This window comes from Apteryx mantelli, chromosome 7, assembly GCF_036417845.1.
Source record: "Apteryx mantelli isolate bAptMan1 chromosome 7, bAptMan1.hap1, whole genome shotgun sequence".
NCBI classification, from domain to species: domain Eukaryota; kingdom Metazoa; phylum Chordata; class Aves; order Apterygiformes; family Apterygidae; genus Apteryx; species Apteryx mantelli.
The window spans coordinates 34,727,761-34,742,851 of record NC_089984.1 but is presented as its reverse complement, the minus strand read 5'-3'; the positions used below and the strand labels follow the sequence as shown (position 1 = coordinate 34,742,851).

The 15,091-nt window shown below is 43.4% G+C and overlaps 1 protein-coding gene across 12 annotated transcripts in view; it reads right to left on the bottom strand.

Annotated features, from left to right (window-relative positions):
• TCF7L2 (transcription factor 7 like 2) overlaps window positions 1–15,091 on the bottom strand; it is a 184,843-nt gene that overhangs the window by 114,653 nt on the left and 55,099 nt on the right. For all 12 annotated transcript variants that reach the window (XM_067300250.1, XM_067300254.1, XM_067300251.1 and 9 more), the window contains exon 4: window positions 5,010–5,111. In XM_067300250.1, coding sequence (XP_067156351.1) covers window positions 5,010–5,111 — 102 coding nt within the window. The remainder of the gene's footprint in view (window positions 1–5,009; window positions 5,112–15,091) is intronic.

The window sequence follows — 15,091 nt, the reverse complement described above, 5'->3', positions numbered from 1 at the left end:
TGAAATCCAGGAACACCTCAAGAGGTTACTGCAGAGGCAGAACAGCCTCTCTACAACTAATATTAAAGACAAACAAAGCAAGGGCTTTAAAAGCCCTTTTGGGGCACTGCAAGTGGAAGTTGCAAGATTTTGCTTACAAACAGCTCTGCGTGTACAGGACTGGGCATATGCATGGATGCACTCCACTGCTGGTCCTGAGTGTTTGAGGGGACGCTGTAGGTGGACTTTAAAATCTAACTAAGGTAAACCTCACAGTTACTTGTAGATATTTTTCTGTTCTTTCAAAGTGCATAAGTACAAACCACATTAAAACTGGAAGAAATGAGGAATGAGGGAGGGCAAACTTGTGCAGCTTCAATTGTAAATGATCTGGGAAATGACTCCTCATCCTTCCAAACTGCCAAATGTGGTCACAAATACCTGCTGTCCACGCATGCTGAGGAGGCTGAGAACAGAGAGTATATTTCAGATGGTTAGCCTTAAGTTTTGCTTGTCATATTATATTTTGAAAACACATTTTCACCTCCTTAAGCAAGAAAAAAAAGAAGAAAGATACACTACAGCACAGTGATTCTTTGTTCTTGGGGATTCAGTGTACTTTATGGTTGTGTTCATTACATATTAGAAAACCCAGGCCAAATAGTACTAGAAGTCCTCCCCCAAGGTAATATTTACATTTACTTCAAAAGGCCTCCCTCAAGAAGAAAACGTAGGAATTTTTTAAAACTTTAACCGTTTTGTAAGAAATATACTGTACTAAAACAGCACCATTTTGGGTCCAGAATGTTTTTGCCTGATACAAAGGAAGCTAAAAGCAAGTCTTTGTACAGCTGAGAGAGCAGGAGGCAGCGTCCAGGGAATGGTCTTTCACCCATAGTGCTACCCAAAACAAGGTATATTTTAGTCAGAATATTTACTTTGCAGAGAACAGGAAAGAACAGCACTGCATTCCTACAATATTAAGGAGAAAAACATACACAGATAAAATGATTTTAAAGGATCTTTCTTTGTGTGGTGAGCAGATTTTGGAGTTCCTGGGACAGGATAGATACAGTGCACCCAATTTGCTTGCCTGTCCATACTGCACCAGAAAATTGTCATGCGACAATCCCACTCCTGGGACACCCAAATTTTCGCATTCTCACCACACTGGCTCATACGAATGGAGTGGACACATGATTAGGCACATGTTGAACAGGACAGCTAGCACCTTGTCAGCTTAGGGCTGCATGCGAGCCACCCAGGTGGAGTCTGCTTTAGACCCAAAACTTCTGCTAAAACTGTATTTTACAGAGTCTAAATAAATTCAATGAAATCCAAAGTAAGAAAAGGGGATGGGGCAGGGGGAATAACCATTAAAAAACCCTTAAAAATCCCAGCCTCATAACAGTATTACCCACAGGCTGAATTCAAAATTTTGACCTAGCAAGCTTAATAGCATACTATTAAAACAATTTTTCCCCCAGTTTTCTTTCACCTTTCAACACAGACAAGCAGCATGACTGTGCCAAAGCAAGATGCAAGAGTCTTACAGGATGAGTGAAGCACCTAAATGCAAATAAATGCATTGGACTTAAATGGAGCCTCATGCTGTACCTTCCTCAAGACATGCTGAACATAATTTCAGTTTAATATTCTGTTTCTCATTATGGGCCTTGGAGACTCTCTCAAGCACCATGAAAAGCAGCATTAACCCAGCCCTCAGCACTGGGGGCAATCCAGCCAAATTATTCATGCTGGTCTTTTGCTTCGATTTTTGTAGTCTTAACTTAACGTCCTTAAACAAAGCTGAAAGGAGCAGAGCCGACAAATAGTGCAGTCTTTAAGTAAAGACATTATAGACGGCCATGATCGGCAGCCCTGAGTCATTAAGCTAAAAACTCGCACTGCAGCCAAGGGGAGTTTCATCTAAGCTGGGCGTAAAGAGCGCAGCCCTAACACGGAGCTTGTGTTAATCAGAGCCAAGCACTGAGAAGCAAGAACCTTAAAAAAGAAATAAGAAAAGAAAGGGGGGGGGGGGGGGGGAACCACCCACTCTCCTTTCCTCTCTTTGTAACCCAGCTATAAAGACTAACCTCAAATTCTGATTTCAGAGATACAGGAAAGATAAGAAATTATTTGTGGATGTTAGCTTTTTTGCTAAAGATCTTCGGGGCAGCACAACGGATTTCAAGACAGAAAACTGGTATGGATACCCACGACAAGTAGACGAGACAGTAATATGGACTGAGAACCACTTTATATCCCCAAACATTATATATTACACTCATATACAAACATGTCCATGAAATATCCCTTATTGCTCCGCAAAAAGATTAATCACATTTTCACATATACAGAAATGGGTACAGAGAGAGGAGCAAGGTCCCAGGTGCTCTGGGCACGCACAGCAGCAACAAACCTGACACATCCCCGGCCAACTGGCATCAGCAACCACTTCATCTTCTTTCCACCACTGCCACCTCCCCGAATGCCATTACCCCGTCTAACTTTATTTACAAATAAAAAAGGCCATTTTTATTCCACAGAATGGATGTGGCCTGGGGAGGGTGCCAGGGAGAAGGGTGTGAAAAGCAGCCTTTATTCATTTATTTTAAAGTAACAAGGCAAAACAGTTTGCCATTAGAAAGACATTAAACCTTGCAGAAACAGCCCCCCCTCAAAACACCCGGTGGCTCCCCCACGTCACCCTCCACCTCCCTTCCCCTGGAACATTGTAAGGAGCACAAAAGATCACATTACAAATGCCAGCTGTGGCTCTTTTGGAAGGTGGCCTCCATCTCGGAGGTAGTATATGTTCCTCGCGGCCTAAGTGGTTGCTATGGTAAATATGCTTTTTATTGAATGGCGGAGTGAAACAGCTCTTAAAGAGACCCATAAGAACCCCATAAACAGGCAAAACACACAGCAGATCAACCTCAGCCTTCCTGGAAACAGGTTTCTCTTTATTTTCCAAAACTATCGTGATTTTAGAACCTACAGTACCCTTTTTTGTTTATTTATGTGTGTGTTGTTGGCTCCTCTGGGTCTCGCCCCCAGGCCGACGGAGGAAGCGGCAGGGCCGGGGGGGGAAGCCGGGCAGGGGCAGTCCTGCAAGTACCGGGCTCCCCCAGCCAGCGCCGGCATCGAGGAGGTGCCGGGGCTGCCTTTGCTTTCCGTGAAGAGAGCCCGCTTCCCGGGGAACGAGAGACTTCAGGGAAAGCAAACGCCCAGCAATGGAAAGTGCAGGTGACCCCCAGCTCAGTTACCCACCAAATCTAACCGGCCTTCACAGGCTGCAATCAGCCAGGAAAAAGTCCTCTGCTGCCTTGCACCAGCCTCCTGCAAGCCTGCCGCGAAGACAGGCGCTCCCTGAGCGTTTCCTCCGCCGCGCCGGCCAGGGCACGACACCCACCCTGCCCCTAGAGCCTGGAGGAACGCTTCCGCCTCCAGCGCCTGCTCTTGAGGATAACATTGAGGAGAAAAATACAAAAAGAATTAAAACAAGTCATTTTGGTTTATTTCTTATTAGCAATAAGATGACGGTAAGTTTTGATGGTTGCAGACTTCTAAATAACCAGGCAAACATCTTTTCTCTAAGCTCTTCCTGCAGTGATAGCCCAAGCGGGCAGGAAAGGAAAAGTCAAGTCATTCTGAAAAAATGAAGCAACCGGCACTAGATATTGACTAAGCAAATACCAGTCCTGTGCTCACTGTTCGCTGCCTTGCTGAGGTCTATTTTAGAAGCTACGAATTCTACAAGATAGGAAAACTTTTTTTTTTCCTAAATAAAAAACTGAGACCTTCACATCAAAGGGCTGACATTTCTCAAGTTAAAGAGACAGCAATGGAATAACACTCTCCCCAAAAATATTTCACTCGATTTTCATTTTTTGAAACAAATTTGGCAAGTGTCTGATATGATCTATCAGCCACATCAGCTTTAGACTGTATAACAAAAAAAAAAAGAAAAAAGAAAAAAAGAAAAAGCAGTTTCTCTTTTTGGAGGGATTCACATTTTAATCCATTAATTATAAAAAAGTAATAAAATAAAATAAAACTTGATGATAAAATATAATCAAAAGAAATTTTCTAACCAGCCATGTGCCATCTTCTCCAGAGGTAAATGTCTTAGCTAAATGAGTGGTAACAGGCAATTAATTGCATTGAAACTGGCTATAGGTGAGGATGGGCAAATGCATTCTGCCACTGTTGCATAATACTACATAAACAGACAATTTCTTTTCAAAACTTCATGGATGCCATTTTAGGAGGGGGAAAATAAAAAAATATAAAAATAAAACCCCAAACCCCTCACATGCAAATGCATACTGAACATTTCAAATTCAACATTGCTTTTATGATAGAAGCAAGAAAATTTAATTGACATAACCAGAAATTAATAACAAAGCTAATATTAGCAATGCTACCTGTTACAAAGATAGTTTTAGATGCAGGTAAGCAGTAAACATTTGATAACACTTTTATTCTAAATGAGAAGTCATCACAAAGCAAAGGGCGATTTGCCCTTGTTGAGCTTTATTCTGTTGAGCCTTCACCCAGGTAAAATGCTGACCAACTCTCACAAACTTTTATTCACAATTTTCCAATAAGGAAAGTTTTTTCCAATAAGGGTACTGTAGATCAGGCTTTTTTTTTTTTTTTTTTTTTTTAAATGTTTTCCAAAAGTGTCTCTTCAATTCAACGTTCAGTCAGATCTGTAAACCAACCTGATCAGGCTTCACTGTCAGTAAATTTTGCAGTGTGGAATTTTAGAGCATTTTTGACTCTCTGCTTTCCTAAGAAGCACAAAGCTAAGCATCATGAATGATAATTTCATAAACAGCCCAGCAATAGAAAATGTATTTCCTCTTTTTACCCTGGGCTTGTTAGGGGTTTCGTTTGTTTTGAAGGATTTATCTTTTGGTTTGTGTAAAAGAAGAATGATGACAACCAATGCCATTAATGTCAAATGCCTTTTTTTTTTTTTTTTTTTAAACAAAGGAAGAACATCTTCTGCGTTTACTTACAACAATGTGTGCTGGAGATGGAGACCTAGCATCCTTGAGGGCTTGTCTACTCTGAAGGCTCCCTGCCTGAACATCAAGCAGTGGCCATTTCATCTGCAGATACTGGATGGAGGAAACAAAAATGGGGAAAGAAAAATGAGTTCAGAAAAGAAAGGCAAAAAAAAATAACAAATCTTAGATAACATGGGCAAAAAGATATAAATTAAAACGTATGCAAGGAACTGAAACAAAAATTAGGAAGACTTTGCATGTTTGTGTGAGACAGAACCTGTGCAGAACGCTAACAATTTCATGCCATCACATTACAGTTCAGGAATAAGAAAATAAAGCAGATTGCAAAGACAGTATTGCACTGATTTTATTAGCATAGCAAACCTAGAAGAGGAAGAAAACCCCCCACAGAAATAAAATACCAAAAACATGGAGAGGATGGGACAAGGGAAGGGAAGGTGGGCTATCAGTCTTGAGAGAGGGAAAACACACATCTTGGGTTAAGAATATGATCTCATTATCTAATGGTTTATCTGTCTGCCTTTCTTCAACAAATGCACCACGCCAGCTCCTTTGGCTTCGCAGAGCTGTACGAACCCTAAAGGCAGGGTCCTACCCTGCAAAGCAATGCTGGGCGCATAGTACTGCTGGGTCTCGCACCTATTTTCCCTAATTTTCACCTGGGTTCTGGAAGTCCCATGGTTTATTTCCCTTTTTGCTCGTCATCCCCAGGAGAGAAACCTTCTGCAGACAACTCTTAAGGGACTTGTACAGTGTAACTTATTCAATTACAAGCCCAAACTTAATAAGCTCTCCAGCTGATGATGTTCAAGACAGAATAGAGCCTGGCGCATTCACTCTCAGCCGCGTTAGCCAGGTGCTCGGGGATAGTCAGGCCTTATGTTGCTGACACCGGCACATAGTCACAAAGGCAGCAAGTCTGCAGCATCAGGGGGTGCTGACTTACAAAGAAGAAAAAGAAAAACAAACAAAGAAAAAAAGCTTTCCTACACTACAGCAAGCAGCAGAACATTCCCTTGGACTTAACAATCATCAAATAGAGACCGAAACTCCTGCCCTCAGACACGCAGGGCTCCCCACCAAACCCGCTGGAGCGCCCGTGCATCTCATCTGGATCGCACAGTGGAGCATGAGACTGCCACCGCATAAGCGATCTCTAGAGCTGGTACCCATATTGCTGCACCAGCGCGGTGCTCTGTGCAGACCAGAATTAACCCTGCAGAGAAATTAGTCAGCCCAAACACACTTCTGGGCAGTACATCTAAATATAATTTCAACACGAGCTCTTCTCTCCGTGTGGTGCTGCACTATGCCAATTAGGCATACTGGTTAAAATGCGTACTGGTTAATACAGCCCTTCACTGCGCTGAAGAAATGCTTATTGCCACGTACCTTCAGTCCCCTCCCAGAATTAAGAAAAGCAGCTGTATGCATAGGTCAGACCACTGCAGAAGATCCTATATAGCACTGGACTCTGGTCGACCTAACAGAGCTATTCCTAGAAAATATCTAGAGAACTAGTTATGTCTACCATTACTTTTTTTATTTTTATTTTTAATAATATTGAAAGAAAACCACACACAAACAACCACCGTCGCCACAAACTAACAACAGAAGCTGTATCTAAATATCAATGAATGAAAGAGATCTGGCTCCGTGCTTTCAGCACATCACTATCACATTTACTCACGTATGCAAAACATTTGCTAGCATGAAAGGCCTGGTTGCTGCAAGACTGTCGGCACTGAGGTGACCAAAGCACAAATCAGCAGGAGGATGCATTACCACTTTCCATCGCTTGGAGGACCTGAGACTTTTGAGCTACTGGAATGCAAATAAACAAACCCATACTCTGGATTTGTGCCCCACATGAGTTCTTAAAGTTCCAAGAAGTCTTGTTTTTATTCATCTTCACGTTTGGGATTTGTGCAATGTGGACCAGAGTGTTTCAGCATTTCTTAAAAAACAAAAACTAAAACCCAAATAAACCAGAACTATTCTACTGTAACTAACATTTCTAACTCTTCTGACTTGATTGTAAGCCTCCAGATATTTGATCTCTTGTATCAAATCCCTGCTCTTCAATATAGGCAACCACAACATAAATTTAAAAGTTGAGATTATGTTAAAGTAACTTTCTAACCCTTTGTGGTTTCAAAAAAGTGCTTAAAAATGAAACTCAAGTGCACAGAAAATGAGCCCAAAACCTAAGTTGACTGAAAGCTTCTTAACTTGAGGGGAAATCTGATACATTTAAGATTTGCGGATGGCATTATTAAACAAGTCAACTGCTACATTTTTAGAAGTCCATCAGTTGTCTTACACACATGGTGATCGTAACATCGTCATATAAAGGGGCATATCACTTTGAAGACTGCATTTTTCCCTTCTTCCAAGGAAATGTCCTCATGGGATGTGTGCCTCACGATACATGGCTCTTGTTTCAAACTCCGCAACCATTCTGGAGAGTGAGGCTACTTCTACCACAGCTAAAGCACTGGTAAGATCTACTCAGTTAAACTAGTGGTATTTCAGAAATGGATGGTAAGACGTTACCAACCAACCAAAGCAACCAAACACAGTTTTCCAACCACTCAACAGGCACAAGATGGTCATGAGCAACTTAGGAATATTCCTACAAACATGACAACCCATAAAGAAACTCAGCTCATTGACTGTCCTAAAAGACAGGCCAAGAAATGTGTGGGCTTTGAGACAGGACTTCTCTGGCTTTTCTGAGACTGTCCCCAAGGGCACACTGAGACGCACTGACACAGCAGCATAGGGATGCTCACATCAGACCCTGTCTGTAATTATTCCAAGGATTAAAAGGTGGCTGCAGCCTTCAGGCTTGTCAATTCTCCTCTTTCTACTAGCACTAAACTCCCTTAAAAAAGAAACCGGGCAAGAAGGTGTGATTGTTCCTGTTCTACCTCAGTCTCACGAGAGCCAGTAATTTCAGGGTGAATGCTTCAACACCCGGCTTACCAGGCTAAGTGCGAGAACAAAAGTTTCAGAAGAATTTACGATTGCTTTGCTTTTCTGCTTTTCAAACCCCTAAAGTTTGGGCTCTTAGTAAAGTCCTTCTGCTACCCACCCCTGTCAAGGAGGGTCCAAGAAATCTTACAGCGCAAAGGCTAAACTGCAGCCAAAGCTGCTTCTCTCCTTGGACACAGCTGGAAGTGAATTCAAGTGGAATCCAGCAGGAAAATGCCAAACCCAGAGGCTCATTTTTGCTCACAAACGCACACACGCACACAGCTTCCACTTCTACTAGTGTGTATTATACAAGTGCACCAAAGGGGGGGGGGGGGACATAAAAAAAATAAGCAGCCCCCATGGAAAGCAGCCGTGTGCAAGGGTCAGTAAAGCAACTTCCATAAGCTCTACCAAGTGGCGAGCCTCCAAGTTCGCATTCCAGCCCCACCAAGGGCAAGATGTTCTGTCCATCAGATAAACAAAAAGGGTCAGAGCCTGCAGCCAGCGCCCGTGTCGGGCTAATGAACTGACAGTTTCCACGGCAGGACGCCTGCAAGCAAGGGTAGTTTGCCGGCTTTAGAAAGCCAGCCCCATTGATAAAGTATGAAATATTAGCATTGTTTAAGGTGACAAGCCTGACTCAAGGACTCCTCATCCAAGAATTGTCATGCCTGTAATACAATATTGATGTGGTGGCTTATAATTCTTACTTTACATAAAAGCTTCATTGTGTGCCAAATTCAATCTCCACAGGCTACCTGAGCCACAGATTTTTACGAGTCTACATTTCAGCGCTGCGAGTCTACAATACACATAATTTTCAATTATGTTAGGGCAGAACAGGATCACTGCCTATATAACATTACTGGTTGGAGGAAATGAGACTCAGCCCTACTGCCGAGAGAGCTAACTGAATCCAGATGGCGGGGGAGAGCGAGAAAGCGGTCCTAGGGAGTTACGTAGCAGCAGCCGCCCCTCAACAACTCTCTCTTTCACAATGGAGCGAGACGCCAAGTAATTGCCGCGGCCCCCCCGTCGGCGCGCAACGCGCGCGCTGGAAACCCTGCAAGGGAGGGCTCTTTTGGCCGAGGAAGAGTTACATCACGGCTCGTACACGCAAAGTGCTGCGAGGGTGAAGAAGAGGCGGGGGCCGGGAGAGGAAGGCAGAGGAGCGATTGCTTTCACAGGTTTACTACTGCTGCAATACGCGGCAATATTTCTTATTAAAAAGGAGAAAATTAAGTCCTATTACAGCCGAGAGGTAAATCCTTTCCTTCCTCAAGCAACTAAATAGCAGGAAATCCTATTCTTTCGGCCCTAAATACAGATTTGAGCCAGACAGTTCCTTTGATTTGCCAGGAGTCCACAAAAATCCGACCCCGACTTTCCCAGCATTCTGACACTGCTTTTACATTCCTGCACGGGGGGAAGGGCAGGAGGGAGGGAAATTCCCACCATCGGTGATCAAGAATTAAAACCTCTTCATACAAACACTGGACACACGCTTTCTCCTCTCCTGCCTCTGTGTCTCAGTGTGGAAATTACAAATTGCCTGTGCAAACATTGAACTTTTCAACAAATTAACTCTAACAAATCCGTGCAAATTATTTCAGAGCAAAACTGTTGAAATGGGCTCTGTTGGCCTTCTTTTAACATTTTTTAAAATAATATCATCTTGGCATAAGTATTTTATTCCCTCTTTAACAATATGATCTGATGTGGATCATTAGCATGTGTGTTTTTAAAAAAAAAAAGTTTTATGGCAAGTCTCAGAGAGCTTAACCAAAATAATTGTTAAGCTCCAGGCCTCTGCACAAAAATTAAAATACGTATGGGGCGAGCACACTTGAGAGAAACCAAAGCTTTTAAAAAGGCTGTTAAATTGTCAGCACAAGGGAAAAAGGCAAATGATTTGAACGGTCCAGATTTTTTTTTTTGTAGAAGGGGACCAAAAAGGAAAAAAAAAACCCTACCCTTCAGCCCTATGAGAAGCACATCTACAGCTCCCATCAGCAACCAGAAGATCCTGCAAAGCATGGACTCACCAAAAGCAGCTGGGCTTGAGCTTCATAGCAGCACAGTCCCCTGCTTAGTATCATTCAGAGAAACTGGCTTTCTGGGGGCACGGGCAGGGCAAGCAAACTGTCACCCACAACTTCATGGTGGAGTTGGTCAAAAGCAGCAAAAATTCACATCTGAGACGAGGGAAGTTCACTGGAAACAATTACTCACTCACCGCGACACTCACACAGCCTGGGCGACGGTGTGGGGCGATTTCTGCAGCAAGGCAGCTCTGCCGAAAGGGATGGCACAGCACTCGCAGGTGTTTCCTGTGCTGGTGTCCTGCCTGGGGCTGTTCCCTGGCCGCACTATTGTTTCCACCGCTGGAATGCCCTAGGAGTGATGTCCCCGAGCATATAAATACATATACGCACTTACAATTTCTCTGTATTTTTAAGCAGAGGGAACAGCACAACGCTTTCCAGCTCTGGTTTCCTGCAGCTGGTGCTTATTAGCTCCCAGGAACTGAAGCAAACAGACTGCGGTTCCAGGTGACTGGGGTTCCTGAGCAAGGCTCGGGGATCAGGAATCCCGTGATGCCAGAGGCCTTCAATACGTATCCTAACCATCAGATCGTATCTCCACCATCCAAGCCTATGCTCCTTCCTGGATCCCAGCGTGCCATGTGAATCAAAATATTCCTGATCGTAATTTTGATGTTGGTACCTCCCTTGGCCAGTCTCAAGCACTGCAGAACCACGCGGAATCACAGACCTGGACGTCACCTCTTAAAGTCAGGAGCTTCTCCGCTATTTAACTAACTTATCTGGGGGCCCATCCAGGCAAATTTTAACCCAAGACAATCCAGTAGTAAAATAGGTGACCAAAATGCTAAGAGGAAGGCTGAGATTTATGGGAAAGAGAAGAGGAACAAAGACAGAGCTTAACAACGCAATCATTGCTCTCTGCAGAGGAGAAAAACACTTGCAAGAGGATATACATCTTAGAAAACAAACATACAAAAAAAAGTCGGCAACCTACTAGGATTCCCATTTAAGTCAGAAGGCAAAGCCTCCATGGATTTAGAAGGGATTCAGAAGTACACTCTTCAGCTTCTGTTCTGCCCCTTAGCTTACTACTATTTTTGTCATCAATTATCACCTTGTCCATTAAGGTGTGCACTGTAAGAAAACAAACTATTAGAAAATAACTAATTGAAGGAAACTGCTGAAGAAACTTTTTAAAGGGTCTCCTATTTCTTGCAGATTTGCAACATATTATTTTTCATATGAAAAACTGGACACTACCCACAAGGTTCAGCCCCTCTACAGAATATGTAATGTACCATGAGAGGCACAGGGGCACTGTTTGAAATGAGAGCAGCAAGGCTTATTTCAGTGGGTCAGATCCTTTCCGCACAGAAAATTCCCCCACTGCATTCAAGAAACAGAAACAGAGAATTGTAAAACAACAAAGTATTTATCATCTATCGCCACTTCTTTTTTTACTGTTATCACCCTTTAACAAACTATTGCAACACTGCAAAAATAAGTTATTAAATAAAATACAGAAATAGGGGGGGAAAGTGCTACCAAAAAAAAAAAAAAAAAAGGAACCGGTAAATGGTGTATACCTGTACAGACACACCCACACAGAGCATTAAGTCCTCTTTCTAATTTAAAATGCCACTAGTTCACTAACACTAGTATCAAACAATGCATCCTGGGATATGGCACTTACAGTGCCTTGAATTTCTCCGTTATTGAGAGCGTAAGTGACTTTGTCTTCTTCTCTGCCAATAAGTAATACACAAGGGGTCCCTGAAAAGGGGGCCTTAAGTTGCCCAATTAGTATTTTGCCTGTGCCTTTATCACACCGATGAAGTACTACCAGGGCACAAAAAGGGGGAATGCAGAGTCCACCACAGCTTGAAGATTTACATAAACGTGTTAGCGATTAAACAGCTCAAGATCATCTCAAAAGCAGGAGGCCTGAAAGCAGAAATCCAGGGAGCTGAAAGTGTTTCACTGAAGCCATACAGCAAACAAAGGGCATGGACAAATACCATCCCCATTTTGTAGTGGAACAAGGCAGGGAGAAACAGTTCGAATCTCACAAGTACCTAAACAAATAACACTTCCCTCTTGGGTAAGCAGTCAGAGCTAGCAGAGATGAAGTAACATCCCAGAAGCACCAAATCAGTTGCCTCCTCCTGACCTGATCACCAGGCTCCATGCCCTTACAGCAAGCAGAGCTGTTCTCCTGCATCCTGGATGAGATGCGATACAATAGCTACATCTCACTACTATCGCTGCACATTACTGATACCTACACTCTTTTTCCTATACACAGTGATAAGCGCACAGGAGAGGCTGCTGGGGGACAGAACTGAAGAGAATAGCCAAAAGCATCTGTGAAGCATCCTTAAGAATTAATGCTTATGAAAGTTCAGGAAAATCCAGATTTTTTTTGTTGATTCTGAAATGGATGAAAGGCATTCTTGCAGTCAGTTGCATTTACTGCAATACTGAATAAAAATAGTTTTGTGTTTCTAATGAATGCAACTTCTCTACCTGGCCTTGGTAGACTCCAGGTGAGTTCTAGGACTTTGATACTGAGCATGAAGGCACTAAGTAGAGGCTAATCAGCTAATCACAAGTTTGTTCTTGTTCCTTGACTCAAATAGCACTCATACTTGTGCCTGTCTTTTGGAACAGTATTTCACAGACATCCAAAATATACTCGCACAGCCTGCTGACCTGTGCAGTGTGGGCTGTCAAGGCTTTCAAATTAAATGTGAAAAAAGTAATGGTGCTTTCCCAAGCTCCACCCATGATCAAGAAACACTGCCTGCAGTTGTTTTGCTGAGATACCATGTGAACTGTAGGAAGCAGCGCTGTACTTCTGTGTCACATGAACACTCTTCCTCTTGTAAATCTAAAAAATAATTCTTCATCCCCAAACTTTTTCCCCAGATTTTCTCTGCAACCTGCTCTGTTTTACTCAAGCATAGAGTTTCCATCATAAAAAGAATGAAACAGTCATGAAATCTCAGAGTCTTTCTGTAGATATGGCTGGTTGAGAATCAGCAAAGCTAAATCAGCCTCTAAGAGTCACTGAACAATTTGATGTACAGACCCACACTTAATTTCTCTTTCTGGCAGTCTCCCAGAAAGTGAGAAAACAATTGGTAACTAGCATTTGCATGGAGTCCAAGAATGCATTTTATGGTCTATAAAATATAATTCCTTTCCTCCCCATTATATAAAGACAGTAAAAGTATCTGACAGCATGTCAGAGAGAGATCACGGCACTGAACTACCTCAGTTACAACAGCAGGGCTGCTCCAGGGGAACCTTGCCTCCCTTAAAACTTTCCAACTCTTAAGAATATAACTGTTTGCAAAGGAGGTACTACAACTCTAAGCTTTGCAACCATTTTTTTTTTGAACATAGCTCGATGGTCAACCAGCATGGTTTTGCTTTAATATTGCAGATCGCACCTGCCATGTGCTGCTCCCCTCTCTCCCGCCGGCGCCCGTACCTGTGGCACTGCATGGTCGCAGGAGAGCCGACGTGGTGAGCGCCGCAGTGCCAGGAACAGGACGGGCCCTCCAAAACTCACCTACGCCTTCCCCCGATTTCCCCAGCTTGGAGCCTGGACGGGGAGTTGCACGCTTCCTAATTACGCTAAGCCTTAACCAGACTCCCTTGTTTCCTGTTGGCAACGCCCATCACCAGGGCAATCGCTACACCATCAGGATGCAAAATGGAAGGCTTGGCTGCCGACCCGGGATTATTTTCCGGTGTGTGTGTGTATATATACACACCAAGCACATCTTTATGCACTTCTGGATCAGTGCTACCTACTGTCCTCATCTGTTACCATCATCAGAAACTGACAGCTGCCCAATCTGTTCTCCCAAGAGTTTCCTGTTTTGGGGGGGAAAAATCTAATTTGGTTTCTTCTTATGGCACAAAGGGAAGCCAGGAGAGCGGAGAAGGCACCAGCAGCCGCTGTCACAAGCCTGGCCTGCGACGGTGGCTGTCCACGGCAGAGCTCTGCTCCGGTCCCATGAGACGCAGCACGAGTGGTTTGTCCCACACTTTCAGTAAGTAGCCACTTGACTGCAGAAGCCTCGGTTTATGAAATCTGAGCCAAAGCAGTCTGATTTATAAAGCGCTCAGCACCTACGTCCACCAGCCGTGAGCAGGAATAGTGACAAGGCCTAGACAAGGATCCCCCGCGCCGTGCGTGGCAAGGTGGCACCACAGTCCCACGGGGGACTCTCAGGTACCACGACAGGACTAGCTGGGTTGGGGCTTTTTTCAGTCTTTGATCCAAATTCTCATCTCCGGTCGTGTGGAGTACCTGTGGATGCACACCACCATGCAGTACCGAGAGGCCTAATTCGGTGTTTGCAAACTCCCTTCGGATCCTGGAATAAAGGTGTTACAATAACAAGCGAACATCTACATGCTTTTGTAATGTCGCCCAACGGGGTTTTACTGAAAGAGTCATATTTTCTCCCACTGTTGGGTAAGTGAAACTCATGACTCGAATCACTACCACAAAAATTCCTGTTGATGTAGCAATTCTGGGTGAACTGCTGGGAGCCACTCTCTAGTAAACCCAGCAAATTTCATACTGAATTTCCTGTCACCTCCCTTGTGGTTTCTATATGTGATTGGGTCTTCAATGCAACAAGGGGTTACTTCAGAATAGATGGCTCCAAGGATTTCAGACTGTCATGAAAACCAAGAACTTGCAAAATTCTCTTTCCCCAGGGTTGGTAACTTTTGTCTCTCTCTCTCTCTCTCTCTTTTTTTTTTTTTTAACAAGCCAAGAAAGTTAACTCAAAAATGTAACCTAAAGACAACCTTAGGAAAAAGTCCCGAAGATAATACTGAAACCAGAAATATTCTGACCTCCCTAGGAGAAGCCGGGAAGGTTGTCGCTGGGCTTATTTTGTTTTTCAAAAAAGCCTGACTGGAAAACTTTCCACTGCATCATATCCTGGTCTACATTCCTCATTGTAATCTTTTAGCTCAGATGAGAGGAGATGTCTTTGAAAGATGTAAAAAAGGTCG